This window comes from Tinamus guttatus, unplaced genomic scaffold (genome assembly GCF_059628265.1).
Source record: "Tinamus guttatus ecotype Peru unplaced genomic scaffold, ASM5962826v1 Tinamus_guttatus_pri_ptg000402l, whole genome shotgun sequence".
NCBI classification, from domain to species: Eukaryota; Metazoa; Chordata; class Aves; order Tinamiformes; family Tinamidae; genus Tinamus; species Tinamus guttatus.
This window is the reverse complement of record NW_028288936.1, coordinates 2,352,744-2,373,017: the sequence shown is the minus strand read 5'-3', so window position 1 is coordinate 2,373,017 and position 20,274 is coordinate 2,352,744. Positions and strand designations below refer to the sequence as shown.

General features: G+C 42.4%; 1 protein-coding gene across 1 annotated transcript in view; it reads left to right on the top strand.

Moving 5' to 3' along the window:
* PRIM2 (DNA primase subunit 2) overlaps positions 1-19,195 on the top strand; it is an 89,730-nt gene extending 70,535 nt beyond the window's left edge. The window contains exons 12-13 of the mRNA XM_088531224.1: positions 14,238-14,306; positions 18,836-19,195. Coding sequence (XP_088387350.1) covers positions 14,238-14,306; positions 18,836-19,063 — 297 coding nt within the window. The 3' untranslated portion in view covers positions 19,064-19,195. The remainder of the gene's footprint in view (positions 1-14,237; positions 14,307-18,835) is intronic.
* Positions 19,196-20,274: the final 1,079 nt, after the last annotated feature.

Genomic DNA, 20,274 nt, shown 5'->3' with positions numbered 1-20,274 from the left:
AACATCCCATCTCTCCTGGGACTAGTGGCCTCTTAGACTTGTTCCTCGCTTTGTTCCAAGAAGTTTTCTGCTGCCTTCAACTGTGGCTTCAGTCCATGCACTCTCTTGCTTTATACACTCTAGGCAAGGAAGTTGTCATAGTGGAAAAAATTCCTTCTGCATTGTCAAAAACAATCAGTATATGTGCTCATGTGGTTTTTTTGCAATATACTCTGCCTGGCTGATGGTAGCAATACGGGCATTGCTCTGGACTGAAGGGGTGCTCCAGCAGCCATGTGTGCTCTGGAGGAGCAGGGATTTCACATGAGCTTTTCAGAACTCTGAGCTACCTGAAACGTGAAAATCTCACATCCTGTCAATGGATGACAGCATACAAAGTAGCTGGGTTATCAACAAGTGTGTGTGTTCTGTGGTGGTGTCATAGGAGAAAGAATAAATGACAAACTTCAGTTGTCTGGATATCGGGATTTATTTAAGAATCATAGGGATTTGAACAACCATCCTACTTGATTATCTCCCACACATTTGTTTCCCTGACAGTGATACATTAACTCAGGTCTCAACTTCCTTTCTTGGTAGGAAAATCACTGATGATCTGGGAATTATAGAATTATTAAGGTTGGGAGGGGCCTCTAGAGGTCATCTAGTCCAACCCCCCTGCACACGCAGGGTCACCTAGAGCACGTGGCACAGGACTGCGTCCAAGCGGGTTTTGAAGATCTCCAGAGAAGGAGACTCCACAACCTCTCTGGGCAGCCTGTTCCAGTGCTCTGTCACCCTCACTGTCAAGAAATTTTTCCTTAAGTTCCTGTGGAACTTTTGGTGCTTCAGTTTCTGGCTGTTTCCTCTAGTTCTGCCGGTGGCCACCAGTGAAAAGAGGCCAGCACCATCCTCCTCACTGCCTCCCTTGAGGTACTTATAGACACTGATCAGGTTCCCTCTCAGCCTCCTCTTCTCCAGGCTGAACAGGCCCAGCTCCCTCAGCCTCTCCTCATAGGGCAGATGTTCCAGGCCCCTGATCATCCTTGTGGCCCTGCGCTGGACTCTCTCCAGCAGCTCCACATCCCAGTTGTGCTGTGGAGCCCAGAACTGGACACAATACTCCAGATGTGGCCTCACCAGGGCTGAGTAGAGGGGCAGGATCACCTCCCTCGACCTGCTGGAGACACTGCTCTTAATGCACCCCAGGATCCCATTGGCCTTCTTGGCCACGAGGGCACACTGCTGCCTCATGGTCAACTTGTCATCCACCATGACACCCAGGTCCTTCTCTGCAGAGCTGACCTCCAGAAGGTCGGTCCCCAGCCTGTACTGGTGTCTGGGGTTATTCCTCCCCAGGTGCAGGACCTTGCACATGGCCTTGTTGATGTTGTGCATAGAGTTTTGTTAGTCCTTGTGATGCAGCTGGTTCCAGTTACCAGTCTCAAATACTACTGGCCAAAGTCCCTCAGCATTCCCAAACATTCATCTTTCTGATCTACAGGATCTTCTTCCTCATCCTGGATCTTTCTTCCATCCAGGATCTTTACTGCTTTCTTTCTGGGCCTTTGAGCTTCCTTTTTAACCCCTTCTGCATGGTCTGTCTGCAGAAGCACACCATGTGATCAGCTTCTTAGTTGACGATTCTGTCTTATGTTTCCTTATTAGCTGGAATGTCATGATGTCTTACTTCTCGTCGAAAAATTATCAACATTTAAAGCTAGCCCACGCTGACAGCAGGCGTGTGCTTTAGAGTGCAAAAGTTCAGTTGCAGAGGTGCAACCGCCTGTGCACATACCCACATCTATCTGCAGCCTGACAGCCTTCACACTTGAAACGACTTTTTGTCTGCTACAGATGGGAGGTGCATGACTCTGTTCCTTCTAGCAGAGAATTAGTCTTTCAGACAAAGATACTGGAGTTCTGGACCCACCCATCAACAATTCATTTTTAGGATTCTCCAGTTATTTAGCAAACAGCTGAATAAATTGCTTATCTCTGTGAATGGGATCCAATCTAGTGTCCTCCCAGAGCATTTTGGGGAGCAAGATTATCCCTTGACAGACTTCTTTTTTCCCACCCAGATCAATAGGGTCAATAAATGTTCACAGATTTGCTTGGCAGCCCATCAGCATGACAATGAGAGTTCAGCTCATTTGATTCAATTCTTCATAGCTTGATTGAAGTGGATAATGTGAAGATCATATCTTTAGTCCCTATTTCCAAGATTCTGCTCTTCCTAATTTTCCTCACGTAGCTAAGCAATTTCTGTATTGAGCCTTTTCTCATTTTTTTTTCTTTTTTTTTTTTTTTTTTCCCCAAACATGTGCCTAAACTTCATATATTCAATCTGGAAAAAAGTTCTCTTTTTATATTTAGAGGTTTTGTAGGTTCAATTATTAATAAGGAACACTTCTACAATTTTAAGTGGATAGCAACACCTCATCAGATCCCTGTGGAGGTGCAGGAAACATTCTCCATCAAAGTGTTTGTATGTGTACTGAATTTAATCAGATTATCACAAATGGCAGTATGATCTACTCTCAGCTTTTTCCCGGTGCAGAAAAGATGACATCCTATTTGCAGACCTATCTCTCCTGTGTTGCTCTCTCTTCTCTGGAAATGAATCCTGTCATTGAGAAGAACCAGCTAAGTCTGTCTTTGGCAGTTTTTCAGCCTGAATATCTTTTAAGAAATCTCACCAAAGTAGAACCATGTCGAAAGACGCCCAAAGAAATTGAATTTGCTGAATGTAATCATGTTTAAATACCACCTTGGGTGATGTGGACTCCAATTTCTCTGTTGTTTAGGTATGACTTCTGACTATACTGGAAGCTATTTGCTTTTTGGGATAAGTTGTCACAAATATAGAGAATACTTTACTTCACCAGGTGAGAAAATGGTCAGAAATGATTTGCAAAATGAATCTCTCTTAGATGTATTGAGATAAAGTTTCTGGCTTTCTGGAGGTGGCTTTTGGGATGGGATTCATCTCACCTAAACTTAAGGGTATGCAAAGCTAAACATTTACATCTTGACTAGAATGCATTTTGAGTGCCCAGAGACTTTTCTCAACATTTCTGGGCAATTGAGTAAGTTTTCTGGCCCTGACCTGCCACAGCTTGCTCTCTACAGGGGATGTCAGTGTCCTGATAGAACCTGATGGAACTTACGACAGTTCAGTCCATGCCCAACTGCTTGCCTCAAGTTTGTCTCATCATGCTTATAAATCAGGGGATCGTTCTTTCATGTGACATCCAAGTAAGCTGCTGTATGAAGTGTGCGCAAAAGCAACTCAAACTGTTTGTTTCACCACCTGTTTCCCAACTTTGTTATCCTTGATGGTGATACCAAGGGAGTTAGGAGACTCCCTGCAGTTGTGACAGCTGTCAAACCATCTGATTGTTAGACTTCTGCTTTCCAGGTTTGTAGTGATACATGTTTTTCTCTGCAACTAAGGAGCTTGCTTCAAGAACTTGGAATCTCAAGACTTGCAGTTCCCTGCTGAGTGCAAATTCTGGAAGTCATTTTGTTAGGAAATGCACCAGACCTTTCATTTCTAAGTCAATTAACCTCTCTTCTTCCTCCAGTAAATTAAATCCCAGTAAGTTAATCATGATATAAACCTCAGGTGTTAGACCTTTAATTTAGAAATTGTAAATCTGTTGAATATTTTCAAGTGGTAGGTTAAGAACCCTTGTTCACGGTCCAAAATCTTTCAAGCACTTATTATCTGTTCTATATTGAAACCTGTAAACGCTTTAAAATGATACAATCCTTCAAGGTATATGGTGTGAAAGTTTAAAAATACCGTTATTTCAAGAGCACTTTTTAGAAAAAAGTATCTAACGATTTTCTGTTGTATGTCTAAATATAAATGTTAAAAAATGCCAAGCATTTTCCATAGGTGCGAAATACTTATTGATAGAAGACACTATTCATTTTTTTCAGTATTTTGAGAACAGAAGTTATGTTTTAGAAGTATTTCTCTCCCATTTTATCTGAGATTACACGTTGTCTGATTTACTATATAAACCCTATATTTTTTGACACGGCACTTTGCTTAGTATTTTTTGGCTAAAATGTGTACCTTGTTATCTGCTTGGTTTGTTTTTAAAGCGTAACCATTCTTATTGATTTCATTAGGGCTGCCCTTGTATGTAAACTAAGCAGATGACTGAGTTTAGTTGGTCAATACTAAGCCTTTCTTTGCCTTAATAAAAACTCTGTATATTCTGGTCAATGTTTGATATAATGTCTCTTGATCAAACTCAATGTGACCTTTTTAGTGTGTGTTTCCTGGTGCTGTGTTGGTATTACTGATACCATCTATGGGAAGAATATTCTAAAGTAACTGCTGATATGAAATGGGCTAAAATTAATTATTTGAAAAGTTTCAGCAACAGTATTTCAGAATACTTAATTTTCCCAATCTTCAACTTGCTGCTATAAGCTGAAACAAATAGATAGGAAATAAGAATGTATATTGGGCTATGGTCAAATGAGATTGTAATGATCAGAAGGCTGGCTGATTTAATGAGTGGACTGTTTGAAATTCTGATTTAAGCACTGGCAGGAAAAAGTTTCGAACTTTCAGGCTGATCAACTGGCTTGTGGCACTGAAACAAGTGAACAACATGAGAGAGAAGCCTTGAGAATGCAAGAAGTACACAGAAATATTGAAAAGCAGAGTTGTTTTTTAAGAGGTTGAAAGAAAACACATCTTTCAGAATATGCACATGCATTTTATATTATATAGAACAGTGGAAAACATAATAAGTAGGCAGTCAATTGAAAACTGTTAAAGGTTAAACTGGAAAAGAACTTAAAGTTTGCATTTAATATTTGAATCACAATAAGGATGTAATAGAAATGTATGGTTGAGTGCTATTGCTTATTCAATAATATGCCTTTTAGAATAAGATGAGACGAAAAGGAGAGGTAGAGGTGAATTATATTAGTTTTGGAATATTCAGTTTTGGGCATTTCCTTGAGCAGTTGATGAGTGTGACTGGATGTTGCAGCAAGAAAGTTGTTGTGTCTTCCCTGCCTTCTTCTCTGCCTGTTGAGTTTGCATTTGTTGCCCGCTGCTGGCCCCATGGTTGTATGGTAAAATGGATCAAAGAACGGATCCAGCTGTAGGATCCCAGCCTGGGAAAGTGCAAGGACGATGGAGATTCATTTTCAGACTGTAATCAGAGCAGAGATGGCAGGAATAAGGGCCCCTAAGAAGGGGGAGGACCAGTCTCTATATATCAGTTGCATCCATTTATGGTGGGTTAAACTGCTTCTGAGTTTTCTGTTTGGCAGGGAAATGATAAGAAAATACATACAGGAGTAGTCACAGGGATAAGCATTCACTTCAAGGGTGAGTAACCAGGGAAAAGAAGAAAGAATTAGAACATATGAAGTATGAATGTTTCATCTCATTGTTCCTAAAACTGCTGTGCTATAATTTAAGACATAAATACTTCAGTCATATTTTGTAACTTAGCTTTTGGTTTTGATATATTTTATATGTTTCCTTACCTACTTGACAGCAGTCCTGGTTTTGTCTTGGCGGTTCCTTTTTAGGGCAGGGTGTAATAATGGGTATGACTCTCTTTTGAAATAAGTGGTTGTAAGCTTATTCAGGATTAGTCAGTTAAAAAAAAGTCACTGAAAAATAAATGTAACTTTCTAACAGGGTTGGGGGAGCCTCGGATGTGTTCCAGAAGTTGCACCTCAGTCACTTCCTTCAGTCACCTTTGAAATAAAATGAAGGTTAGAGTCACAGTTAAGTAAATCTGTAGTAGGAAGACTCTGTGAAAATAGAAGGTAATCCAGCAGTTTTCCATAAAATAAACTAACCTTGAATAAGTGAAAATAACGATAGGTAATTACAGAGCTCAAACTATCCAGCTAGGCAACATCTTAGCTATATAAGTTGAAGATCTAGAAAGCAGGTGGCTGTGCACAGCTGCCAAACACCATCTTAACCTCATTAGTAGTCAGTAAAGCAAAATCGGAAAAGCAAGTTGCAGATGGCAGTGAAAGAAAAAAGCACATAAGAATTAACAGAAAGGGTACCTCTCCAGCAGATTTGTCCTCTTGCATCATAAAGCAATTTAGTGCAAATGTCTGAGTATGTAGAGAGGAAACTGCTGCCATGAATTAAGGTAGTTTTGAGTGGAAATTTGTTTCTGCATAACACTCATGGAAAAACAGCTACAAGCGTGTGCTTTCATTATAAGCACGAAGGTAGTAGGAATGCTAAGTGATGTTTATTATGAATGATAATTCCCTCCTATTTAAATATAGGACAGTTTCTGATTCTCTTATGCAGAGAATCCCTTTCTAGCTGGACTCAATTCTGTGACAATTCTTTTTGTGTTTCTTTTCCTAATTTGGTCCCCAAACAGCTAATTTAATAAAATCAGTTAATCTACTAAACCTGTTCAATTCCATTATAGCCTGGGGAGAGAGAGAGTTGGGTCTCATGTGGTGTGGCTGGTTGGAACTGCATATTTGCTGGTTACCCTGCGTATTGGTTGCTGGCTTTGCTGCTGCCTGTAAGGAACTGCACCACTTTTTCCCTGCAAGAGTCACAAATGTTGGTTCGTCTTTTTCAACCTACCATAACCCTTAATGAAGGTGGAGAAAGACCTCTCCATCAGTTAAATTTGATTGGAATTGCCTAACTAGCCAAAGCTGAGTTCTGGTCTGTTCTGTCCTGAAATCTGCCCTGTGTCATATCTGTGCCACATCTCCATGCCTATATCGTGCTGTCAGCATCGAGTCAAGAAACACTTTGAAGAACCAATTCACTGGAGAGAGTGCCAGTAGAGTTTCTCTCTTAGAAATTATGCTTCACAGTTGATGCTTTATTCGTAATACAGCTGTAAAACCTGTGTGGTGCCATAACACCAGTCTCTGAGAGGTCTGAGAAGGAATCTTGGCAGAGTGATTAGCAGTTTCTTGGTGAAACTGCAGCAGAACTGAACAATAAAGATTGAGGCACTGTAAATTCTTAAGAGAACAAATGTGTTATTTGGAAGTTCTTCAAGGCTGGATGATCGTATCATCCAGCAGTATCAATTCAGTGAAGTACTCTTCCCCTTCAAGATGGGGCAAGCTTTATCGAAAGATAGATTAAGAATAATGTAAGGTTGATCAAAGGCTTAAATAGGCCTAGTTTTCATAATAATTTATGCAGAAGAAGGGCTCTTGCAATGCTAGAGTTTATTTATAAGTGCCCCTTTTATTCTGTCATCACCTGTGCTGTGTGAGTGGTGCCTTTTCTGAAATGTCACTTGAAGTTCCCATTTTCCCACTGAAGTGGAGGAGGACACAGCAATAGTTTCATTTGTGAATTACTGTGGGGTAGTAAATCAAAAGCTGCCTTTGATCAGTTCTTGACTTTATCCCTGTTTAGGATAGTTGCATATTGACGCCATAGACATCATAAGCACAACAAGCACTTATGGTTTATGGTCTGGAATTGAAAAATTAACCTCTTTTTTAATTTTTTTTGACTAGCCTTTAATTGATTTTTTTTTTTTTTTTTACAAGAGAACTTTAGCTTTTGGGCCTTAGAGTCAGAAGTTCTTGCTTATGAAACTTTTTATTTGTTTTTGGGGGGAGGTTTATTTGTTTTTTGTGTGGGGGGGTTTATTTGTCTTTTGGGGGGGGTTATTTGGTTTTGGGGGGTTTATTTGTTTTTTTTGGGGGGGTTGGGTTTTTCTGGTTTATTTGGGTTTTTTTTGGTTTATTTGGTTAAGACCCTCAGGCTCTAAATGCATATACACCTGAAGATGCTTATTTATTCAATAATTTGTGTTAAAATTTTCAATGAAGAATAACATCACGAAAGCCTAAGAAATTTATGAATGGATTTGAATTAGTTTGACTTTATCTTGAAAAATTCAATTTAGAAAAGCCTGACTGCTATAAAACAAAATACTACAAGTGTTTCAGCTGATATGTAGGCTTTCTGGTCATTACTTCTCAAAATATGAACAATATATTCAGGCAAACTGGCTTTTTGGTATAGTGAAAATTGATGGCAGCAATCTGAAATTTTAGTTTTTTTTCTGTTCAGATACTTACAAGAATAAACACAGGATGCTAATTTTGTGTGTGGGTTTTTTTTTTTTTTAAGTATATGCAAACGTGCAGTTTGGTTAATATTTGGCTAACCTTGCTCTTTTGAATGGTATGTACATTTTTATTGTAAGGAACAGACAGGAAAATAACATAAAATGTAATGAAAGTTCTAGAGAGATGTAGTAAGTTCTAGAATAGAGGAGTTTTCTTCACTCATTGATTATTTAGTATGACACTGATTTTTAAGTCCCTTTCAAAGGGAACTGGGGCAGATTTTAAAATAAGTATGTTTACAATGCCAGATTTCAGATTTTATTGCCTACTTGGCTTTTGCCTTGATATTTTACAGAGGATTTAACAGGAAGTGGCACATAGAAATGTAATCAGCTGGGCTATAACAGAAACAAAGCAGTTAAGTACTTTTTTGGCAGTGTAGTGCTGTTTTATCCATTCAGCAAATGGAATTTATTTGTACATCTGTCAATAAATACAAGGTGGCCTCCAATAATGCGGCCAACAGGGATGTAAGCTGGGGTGTATTGCTATGTTTGTCACAAAGGTCAACTTTGGGAAAAGCTCTTGAAAAATAATTTTCAAGACATGGCAATTTCAAGTCCATTGAAGTTATCACTTAATTCCAGCAATTTTCTTTTTGATAAGCAGAGAGAGTATACATTTGGATTATACAAAACAGGGAGGAGGTGATGAAACTTCAAAAATTTCAACTGGCATTGCATTCTACTGATAAGAATGGGACTTTATGCAGCAGAGAGGAGATTACATGAAGTAGAATTGGGAAGGAAATTGTATTTACAAAAGATAGAATGATTTTCCTAATAGGTGTTCTGAACAGGCTATTCACTTGCATATTCTGCTGAGCTTGACTAGAAATAACTTCATTTCATAAAGGACAAATCTGATTGAATGTAAAAGCATTCCCCTTCTACAGATATTTGTCTAAAGGGTCTGCATTAAATTTCCTAGATGGGAGCTCAGTAGTATTTATTTTGCATTTATATGAACTGATAATGTGGAAAACAAAAATATGAAATAGTGCACTTGATTGCTTCATGCTTCAGCCACTTGAGTTACTAGATTTATATCTGCAATTATAGAAGAGATGTTGCAATATGATAGTTTGACAATAACTGTCAGAATTATTATGAAAATATATATTAAAGTTCCTTTTGAAGTTAAGGGTGAAGAAATTACAGGTAAGGGAAGAGGTATGTAGGGTACGGCGGTCGGAAGATCTCGTGCTATGCGGAAAGAATAGGGGAGATGGGCACGTGCAGGGGAGATGGGCACGTGCAGGGGAGATGGGCACGTGCCCGTATAAGGCAATGTTAACGCTATTGGCTACGGAGCGCGCTTCCGCACACAGGCACCCTATATAAGTTCGGATGTACGTGCAATAAACGCCATTTGCTGCATCCACCATATTGGTGTCTGTGCTCATTTGGCCCGGGCTCCCGGGTGGTGGTGCCCGTGCTCGCACGAGGTAACGACGAGGCAATTGAAGCCGAAAGGCAGCAAGTGGTGACCCCGACGTGATTCGGCGGGCGGCTCCTGAAAGACGGGGCGGCCGGGAAGCGGCGAGAACTCCATGGAGGCGCGACAGTGAAGGTCGTGTTAGCGTGTGCTCGGGAATTAGATGTTTCTGTGAAACTTAGTGCAGTTAATCGAGCGGCTCCTGAAAGGATGGGGCGACGACGGTGAAGGTCGTGTTAGTGTGTGCTCGGGAATGAGATGTTTCTGTGAAACTGCATCGAGCGGCTCCTGAAAGGATGGGGCGATTCACAATGCCGGGAATGTTGTGTTTTCCCAGCATTGGGCAGACTGTACTACTGCACTAGCGGAGTACAGTATGAGTAGTAAATCGGCAAAAGAATTGAAGACTTGGGGAACTATCAGGCAACTTTTACAAAGAACTCGGGAAGAGAGCGAGTCCTGGGAAACCGCGTGGGAGGCAGAGGGCGTGACCGATACTGCGGGGGCTCCGAGACACGTGGTCAGGGAAGGGGAAGAGGCCGGTGGAAAGGAGTCCGGGGCCGGAGAGCCGAGAATGGGGGGGGCGGAAGAAGCGCCACAAGTCTATCCGGCAGCCAGGGATGGCGAGGGGAGGCCCCCTGCGTACCCTTGGGAGGAACTGCAGGCCGCGGGGCGGCGGTTAGACCAGTCCCCTACTGAGCACGATCCGGGAGGTGGCGGCCACGTAAATCAAGGGGAACGTCTAGTCCCGACAGCCCCACCGATGCCGATAGTAGTGGACGACCCCAGAGATTGGGTTCCAGGGATGCTCCTGCGACCTCAATACCCTCCAGAAGAGGATGAACCGCTTCGGAGGGCCCCCCAGAGGGTTCATGGCGCCGCCGGGAGACGGCCAGCGCCTTTGTCGATGTTGAGAGAGGAGGCGGGGGAGGGGTCAGACGACTCCTCCTCCCGGGGGGGGGACTCCGTGGGGGAGCTGACGGCCAAAGGGCATCGGGCCCGAGACTGCCGGAGGTCGCAGGGAAACTCCGGGCGGGGAGGGGCGAGGGGGGGCCGCCCTTCTCCGCGAGTGCGTGCCCCCCCCCAAGGAGGGTGGAAGCAGAGCCCCAGGGCGTATCCGACAGGGCACCCTGGGGAGGGAGGACAAGGACAACAAGAGGAGAACGAAGCCAGGTGGCCCTGGTCCTAGGCTGCCAGCAGAGACCCCGTGTTAAGGTGCGCCTTCACGGCCCCCCGCTGGTGACCCCAAGGATATTAGAGCTCACAATGTTAATTGATACAGGGGCAGATGTAACGTGCATACCAGAAAGCAACTGGCCGGCCACCTGGCCGGCATCCCCAGCGGGCTTGCTAGATGGGGTGGGGGGAACAACGGACGCGCGATGCAGTGCTGTGCCTCTGGCATGTGAATTAGAGGACCCGGGAAGGCCCCCCATGCAAGCGATTGTCCGCCCATTAATCCCTAATCGGGCGTGACGTATTGGCTCAACTCGGCATTCGCCTGACAAATTTAGCGTAGGGGCCACTGCTTACCTGTTGAGCCCTAACAAGGCCATTCCCTTGAAATGGAAAACAGAGGAGCCGGTGTGGGTAGAGCAGTGGCCCTTAACTCAAGAGAAGCTGGTGGCCGCACGGGCCATTATACAACGCGAATTGGATCAAGGACATTTAGAGCCGAGCCTGAGCCCACACGACTTAAGAGAGGTAAATAAGAGAATGAAGGACATGGGGGCTCTTCAGCCGGGGCTTCCACTACCCGCGGCGATCCCTCGAGGATGGCCGGTCGTGGTAATGGACATCAAAGACTGTTTCTTCTCAATCCCACTGGCCCCTCAGGACTGTGAGAAATTTGCCTTTACAGTCCCAGCTGCGAACCTGACAGAGCCAGCGCAGAGATATCAGTGGAAGGTGCTCCCTCAGGGAATGAAAAACTCCCCAACTATTTGCCAGAGGTTAGTGGCCCAAGCATTGCAACCCATTCGTGACCGCCACCCCGGGGCGGTGATCATCCATTACATGGACGATTTGCTGCTGGCTACAGCCACGCAGCAGGCTACTGACAAACTGGAAAAGGAGGTGGTTGATCATCTACAGCAGGAAGGGCTGTATATTCAGGAGGCAAAGACGCAGAGAGGTGGTTCGGTGTCTTACTTAGGGACACAAATCCTTCCTGAAACCGTCCGTCCACAGCCGATCAAACTTGACCTGGAGGTGAGAACCTTGCATGATGTTCAGAAGTTGGTAGGGGCGATTCAGTGGTTGCGTGCCTTGGTTGGCATACCTACCGACCTCATGACACCGTTGTTCGAACTGCTGAAGGGCCAGCACCCATGGGAGAAGCGGGAACTGATGCCCGCAGCTATCGAGGCCCTAAAAAAGATCGAAAGCCTAGCCTCTGAAAGCCACCTTTGCAGGTGGGACCCGGCGCGCCCTGTTGAGCTATACCTAAATGTAACAAAAAGGGGAGCCGTGGGGCTGTTAGGACAAGGGAACCCCGAGAGACCACATGCCCTATGGTGGATCTTGTCCAAACAACTGACAACAGCCTACATGTCCTATTTAACGGCGATGGCTAAGCTAATCATTAAAGGCAGGGCCGCATGCATTAGACATTTTGGCGTTGAACCGACTGCGGTGTGGGTGCCAATTAAAAAGGAATTATGGGATGAAGCGATGCAAAAGCAGAGCAGTCTGCTCGTGGCCATAGAAGGGTACCCTGGGGAGGTGAAATACGGCCCCGCCTTGGAACTATACCGGCACCTGCCACTCGTTGCACTACGGTGCACCCCACGAGTGTTGAGCGAGCCGAGGGAGGGCCTTACGGTCTTCACCGATGCCTCCTCCACGACTGACTCAGCTGTTGTAGTATGGCGTGATATTACCTGGAAAAGGGTCAGGATTACCGTACCGGGCAGTACTGTACAATATCTGGAAGCTACCGCAGTCGCTCATGCTTTGAGAATCTGGCCGGGACAGCATGTGAACATAGTTACTGACTCAATGTTTGTTTATAAGCTACTGCTTAACATGGCTGCCCCCGGATGGGCAGGAACTCCAATAGCAATCATGCTGGAGGAAGCGTTACAGTATAGAACGGCCACGGCCTCCATTGTGCATGTAAGAAGCCATGACTCCCTAGCGGGATACTACCAAGAAGGCAATCAGAAAGCTGATGAGGCTGCAAAAGGGGTTTGGACTGCTGCACGTGCCCGAGAGGTGCACGAGTACCTACATATAGGAGCAAAAGCGTTAGCAAAGCATTGCAGGATCCTACTAGCGGCGGCTAGAGACGTGGTGGCAGCTTGCCCGTACTGCCAGCGGTCAAGCCTTTGGGGAGCAGGAGTCAACCCACGAGGGCTGCAGGCGAATCAAATATGGCAGTCTGACTTTACCCTCTGCCCTCTCTTGAAGCCGCAACTATGGCTGGCCGTCACGGTGGATACGCACAGTGGGATAATCATGGCTACGCAGCACCGCAAGGTGACTGCACGTGCCGCACAGCAACACTGGACTACTGTCATTGCCTGGCTAGGTGTTCCACACACCATCAAGACAGACAACGGCTCTTGCTTCACGGCTCAGTCCACACAGGACTGGGCCGAGAAGTGGGGGATCCGTCTGGTACATGGAATCCCATACAACAGTCAGGGGCAGGCTATTGTTGAGAGAGCGAACCAAACACTCAAAGAGAAGATTAGGGTTCTAGGGGAGGGGGAAGGACATCCCCAAGGAATCCCCGTGGTGAAGCAACCAGAAATTTTAATGCGAGCGTTATACTCGCTAAACCACTTCGTCCGGGGTGACGAGAACAAGACGTCAATAGATAAACATTGGGCGGTCGCGGCTATGGAGGACGGACCTCCAGTTCTGGTCAGATTCCCGGAACAGGGGGTTTGGGAACCCGGCTGGGACCTGGTAACCCAGGGAAGGGGTTATGCAGCTGTGCGACAGCAGGGAATAATCAAATGGGTGCCGGCAAGATGGGTGAGGCCAGGTTAGTAGGCATCTTTTGCGGCATGCCCGTTTTGTCGTGCCTAATTCGTTAACATAGGATGTTTGAGTTAACATGGAACGTTTACGTTGACATAGGATGTCTAGGGGAGGGGGAGATGTAGGGTACGGCGGTCGGAAGATCTCGTGCTATGCGGAAAGAATAGGGGAGATGGGCACGTGCAGGGGAGATGGGCACGTGCAGGGGAGATGGGCACGTGCCCGTATAAGGCAATGTTAACGCTATTGGCTACGGAGCGCGCTTCCGCACACAGGCACCCTATATAAGTTCGGATGTACCTGCAATAAACGCCATTTGCTGCATCCACCATATTGGTGTCTGTGCTCATTTGACCCGGGCTCCCGGGTGGTGGCGCCCGTGCTCGCACGAGGTAACGACGAGGCAATTGAAGCCGAAAGGCAGCAGAGGTATATCTTCCTGTGTTTATTTTTTGTTTATAATATAGACAAGGTGCATTTAAAGACCTACAGTACCTCTAAATGTTATCAGTTATTAGTAGGATACACAAATGTCATGCATCATGAAGTTTTCAGAGGTACTGCATGCATGTTTTTGTTTTGCAAAATACCATGTCACAGTAAATTGTAAAATATCAGTTAAGATCTAGAATTCTGTGGTTTAAAATGTGTGCTACTTCTGAATCCTTTATGCTTTTTTACTCTTTGTACAGATCCTGGAGTTAGTGAAGGGCATGCATTACCAGCTGGCCTGTCAAAAGTACTTTGAGTTGACACATGATGTAAGTACCTGTTAATTTTTGTTGTACTATAATCCGTGTCTTTGTCTTTAGGAAAACCTTGGAAATCATGAATGAAATGCAGAGTTTCTTGGCACTTTTAACATCTATTATTGGCATTACCTGTCCATTTAATTTTCACTTCAGTTATTTCAAATATATGTCAAATGCTTTTGTAATGACCTAAAGGTTTATATATTATTTATTAATATCCTGTGTCTTACAAGATGTGAAAGGCTATGCTTGCATCCTGGAAACATGAATAGTATTCTTTTTTTTTTTTTTTTTTCTCCAAGCATTTAAGCTTTCAATATCCTGTTTTTAAATTTTTTTTTTTTAATATAATTCGAAATACAGCTAGTATATGCCCCAGGCAAGGCTAAGTCAGTAGAAATATTTACCCAAAAAGACTGTGGAGCTGAAGATGAACACTAACCTAAAAATAAATCAGTCCTTAGGAGTCCATTGCGTTTTAAGAAAATTGTCTATATTTTATGAAAAATTCCAAGAGAATGTGCATTTTAAGTCTTGTGGTAGAAGGAATATCTCCGTGCTGCTTTATTTGTATAAAATGTCTGCTTTGCAGCTGATGAGTCTCCTACTTCAGTGAGAAATTTTGCTTTATTTTTTCGTATTCTTGTTCCGGTTTTATTCATTTCATTTGGAAATGAAACCGTCATCAAACAGAGCTTTTATGTTGAAGGTCACCAAAATATTCCAAAGGCAAGAGGAAGCATTATGATTGGGTCCTCTATCGTTCAACTTTCAACTATTCTGATAAAACCTGCATAAATTATATGTAAATTTGATGTAATATTTATATCACAGCTTTCCATGCCACAAGCCCAATTCTTTTAATAGCATAATAGCAGGCCTTCCTTCCTTAATGAGCACCATGGTGGTGTTTTTGTTTATTTGTTTTGGAAGAATAAACATAAACTTTTCTAGATGAAGAGCTTTGTAAAGGTACTGCTGTCTCAAAGATTTTAGGTCTTCATAGGTAACTAACCTCATAGTTTACTAACCCCAGGTAGTAAAAATAGGTCAAGCTGGCTGCTTTTTCATTGCTAGAAAAGTATATTTTGTACACTTGGGATGAGGCTGCACCTGGAATACTGGGTGCACTTCTGGGCTCCCCAGTACAAGAGGGACATGGAGCTTCTAGAGGGGGTCCAGCGTAGGGCCACGGAGGTGATTAAGGGACTGGAGCATCTATTGTATGAGGAAAGACTAAGCGAGCTGGGCCTGTTTAGTGGAGAAAACTGAGAGGAAATCTGATCAATATGTTCAAGTACCCAAGAGGAGAGCGTAAAGAGGATGAGGCCAAACTCTTTTCAGTGGTGGCCAGCGACAGGACAAGGGGTAATGAGTACAAGTTGAAACACAGAGACGTTCCACCTCCATGTGAGGAAGAACTTCTTTCCTGTGAGGGTGACAGAAGCTTGGAACAGGCTGCCCAGAGAGGTTGTGGAGTCTCCTTCTCTAGAGATCTTCCAAACCCACCAGGGGGGTTGGCCTGGATGATCGCTAGAGGTCCCTTCCAACTTTAACTGTTCTGTGATTCTCTGACTTTAATATTTTCTAAATCCTCTTGCGAAGACCCTCTCACATGCGGATGGATGGTTACCAGTGGAGCATGTAGGAGCACTGTCGACAGCAGTAAACATGCCTTCCAGGGAAGAATGCTGTATGTTCAGGATTCTCACCCCCTCTTGCTGGTTTCCAAAGTTGTGTGAATGGCCTCTGACAATAGTGCTTTGAATTTTATCTGGTTTATTGTTTTTTTTCCTCTGTAGTCCATTACGTAACTTCAATGAAGTCAGCTTATTTTACTGAATCGTATTCAGCAGAAAGCAGTACCATGGCTTCAACACTGATAAAATCAGAACGAACCTCTTTCCTGGAGTTTCGGTCAGAGAAGAATGTGAGATGATATAGACAAGTCCAACATCATTTAACTTCAAGTATCTGCTTCTGAGCTGCTCATGCTAGTGTCTGTTTTATTTAAAAGAGAGTAGTAGTTGTCCTCTTAACCCCTTCCAGTTAGGGGAGAGGACTTAGGAAGCAAGGCCAGAGATTGCTTCCTCACCAGTTAGATAGGGCTAACACATACTCTTCACTGTAGTAGTGTGATTGTTCCTCATAGCTTTTCTGTAATATCAGCTGTACTGTTATCAGCTGTCACTTAAAGTTCTTGGTTAAACCCCCAAAATATTACAACTACAAAATAATTGCTTCATTTCAAAGCGGCATTTGCTGTCACAGAAGTATAAAACTAGAGTTTGTGAAGGTCAATATGTGCAAAATGTATTGAATCTAAGAAAAGTCTTGCAATAGTATCATTTATTAGTTGCAATAGATGGTTCTGTCTGAAGTGACAAGCTGTTCTACTTGAATCAATAAATGTTACAAGCTTAAATTTCTGATTGCACAGAAAATGCATTTTTCTTTGGACGTGGTGGATTCCAGATGGATTTACATGTGTGAATGTATAAAACTTAGAAATCTAGCTTCTCTGCTTCTGGTAGTCTAGATTTCATATGCTTACACCAAAATTAATAAAGCAGCTTTTAAAATAGGTGTAACTTAATCAGCATTATTTACACAGCATTGTAAAACTGTTTAAAAGTAGCACGAGCTGTCTAACTTAAAACAGCAAGGAAATTTGTATATGCTCCATCTCCATTTTTTGTGCTCAAGCTCGTTTTCATTATTACAGCCAGAGCAGGTTCTTTCTAGTCAGGGGAGTATTCACTGACCCTTGTTCAAAAGCACGCAGGACAAAAATAACTGATTCATCACAGTATCATAAATGATGGTTATGAACAAAACTTGGTCTTTCTTCAGGGTCTCAAAGATGGTAGAACAAATGGACAGAATTCTCTTAATTAAAACAGTTCTGTGTATACTTAATCCAGCAGAGTTTTTAGTGGTCTTCAAATTAAAGGAAGTGGTGCATAGAATCACATTACATACATCTTTTTAACCAAAAAAAAAGTCTGCCAAATCCCTTCGGTCATCTCCGAAAGCACTGCTGGAGGCTCCATTCCTGCAATGAGCCACCTCTACAACTTGTTCTAGTTTGCTGGGGAGGAAGTAGTTTAGCACAAATTTATAAGACTTACAAAATGAATCCTAAAATGGCCTAAGGAAAACTGAGTGTTTGAGTGTTTTTGTTCTTTCTTTTTTAAGATAAAAAAATAGAGCTAATTAAGAGTTTCTTCTAAGAAAGCTAGTTTTTCATTGTACTGCATATTTTTAAACCCTTTTGGTGGGAAGAAGTAATTTAGTTCTCATGTGTTGGAAATTAAGAGTATGGATGAAAGCTATCTATGGAACTCGTTCAGATAAGATTGAAATGAAATTCAGTGCGTTTTTTATGTGCTTTTTTGTGGGAGCACTCCCAAATTAGCGTTCTAAGCCTGTCACTCATTTTTTAAGATATTTTTCAGTGGGGGTAATTGTTAATATTTTTCATGGCTGAATTAAATTATGTAAAATTTAAATTATGTAGCCATGTTTTTGATAGAGATGAGATATGCTGTGGTTATGTATTTAATCAGGATTCCCTTTAGAAAGAACATTGTTTCTGGTTCACAATGCCTGAAAACTTGGTGTGGTTTTGGTGCTGAATGAGATGCAGTCTGTGTCCTCAAGTGATGTTCTGTGTGTTTGCACAGGCACTGTGCTTGAATCAGCCCCACCTTTCAGCAAAAAGGGAGAATAACTTGAGTAGAAAACTACCAATACAGGGCTCTTAGTCCTCCTTGGTTTATTGCATCCCAGGTTTGGGGATTTTTCCAGTGTTGTATAAAAGCAGTATTTGGCTCGAATCTTTCTCCAGTAGAAAGGAGCAATAGATATATGTACATCTTGCTAGTTTTCGATATTCTTCTCCACTGGAAAAAAATATGCATACATATATATGTATATTTGGTCTTGGCTGTGCATCCTGTGAAGTTTCAGAGTGCTGATCTTGGTCCTGATGGAACAGAGATGACCTTAATCTTACTGGCCTTCTATCAGAGCCTACTGCCTTGTAAAATATTAATTGTATTTGCAGCTTCTGGGGAATATTAGGAAGAGAGATCAAGTTTTCCATTCACAGCAACATTTATATTTAGAACCTAGGTTTATATTGTATGGATCGTTATTAATAGTAATAAGTTATATTCTCTACCATTTATTCTCTAGGCTTCTCTCAGTCCCTCCTTTTGGTAGGGAAATGCTGCTTTAAGGTTGTAGTAGTCCTGAATTTCTGTCCTGAATTTACCTATATTGTTTTTTATATATATATTTTTAACTTTACTAAAAATCTTTACTAAAATCTTGTATGTGATTTGCATGTATGTGACAAGATCAGAAATTTTGTGATGAAAATACATCTGTGACGTGATAATATTTGTCAGGTTACTTGTATTGACAAACTACTGCCTTGCTTGTTACATCACCAGTTGATATATTCTTGAATATTAAAAGTGACCTTTTGAGATAAATAGAATAATATAGTGTTTCTTGCGTTTTATGTGCAGGTTGAAGACATCGGATTTTCCTTGAATCATCCTAATCAGTATTTTGCAGAAAGTCAAAAGTTACTAAGCGGTGGTAGAGAAGTAAAGAAAGAGCCAAGTCATGTGGGAAACTCTCAGCAGAAAACTAGTGGTCAAGAAAGCACAAATTCAAATTCAACTCCTACCTCTTCCAACACAGCAACTGATGCAGAACTGGAGGGACTGGAGGAATATTTTGCTGAAGACTAAGCAGCTTTGCAGCCTTTTTTTTTTTTTTTTCCCCTTCTCTGTCCAAATTCTTCCTTATAATAAGGAATATGCATTTGGATACCTAGAAGACAAAAGCATTTAATGCTTTGCATAGACAGATTTTTAAAAAATAAATAAAGATATTGAAGTTGTAAATGCATCTCTCTTTTTCTGCTTTAGAATAATACTATATAGGGCATGTTGAAGGATAAGAATTAAAATTACTTCCAACAGATTGGGTGTTTTTTGTCTAATTTGCTCTTTTGATGATGTTCAAATTGTATAATTTCTTTATGCCATTTTAAGATTACTTTTATCTGTTTCTTAATAAATAAAGTGCAAAATGGAAGTTGGTGGTATTTTCTCGTTAACTGTATTTGTATGGTAATTCCAGTCATTAAGTTCTGATGATCAAAATTACTTGCTTCTGGTGGATCTGCCTCTCTCTGTTTGTTGTGCAGGGAGCTGAGGGAAGTCATTCTTCAAATTTAGGTTCTGTGGCATTAAATGTAGGAAACCTGTTTTAATGTCTGAAACAACATAAGTAAAATTTAAACACCCACATGTAAGAAATTAACCCAAAAAGCTGATACTCCACCAAGTGGCTAATCTTGGAGGAGCTAAAAATTCATTAGGGATATTCCTTTCCAATTTTCAAGTTCCCTCAATGTTTGAATGTGATTGGAGCCTTCTGTGTCCTGCTAAGCTAAACAGCAGCCCCAGTGAAGCTTGGGGTCCCTTAAATTCCATCCACTGCCCGAAAGCCAGCACTCAAATGACATTAAGTCTGGAAGCTGCCACTGTGGGTCAGGTGGAAGTTCCAGTAAAGCTGGTACTATTTTATGCTATGTTGTTGGAGTGCCGTTCCAGGGATTTGCAGCATCTGTGCTTTATTTCAGATGAAGGAGTTTCTAGTCAGCATGTTACCTTTGTCAGAGAGTGACCTGGCTACTGGTATAGCCTTTAATCCAATAAATACAATATTGGCACTATTATAGGATAAGGCCACAGGTTTTGTATCAGCTCTGCAGGATCTCAGTACTATGAGGCTGGCTATGAGTGCCTGGCCTGTGGTGTTAGGGTTTGTCTTGCATACTTGTCTATTTTCAGTGGTGAGCAATGACAGTAAATCCTTGGGTTCTCATTTAAATTGTGTTTTGTTACATACATGCACCTTGTGCGGGGCTCAGCGCAGCATGAGGCTGTAAAAA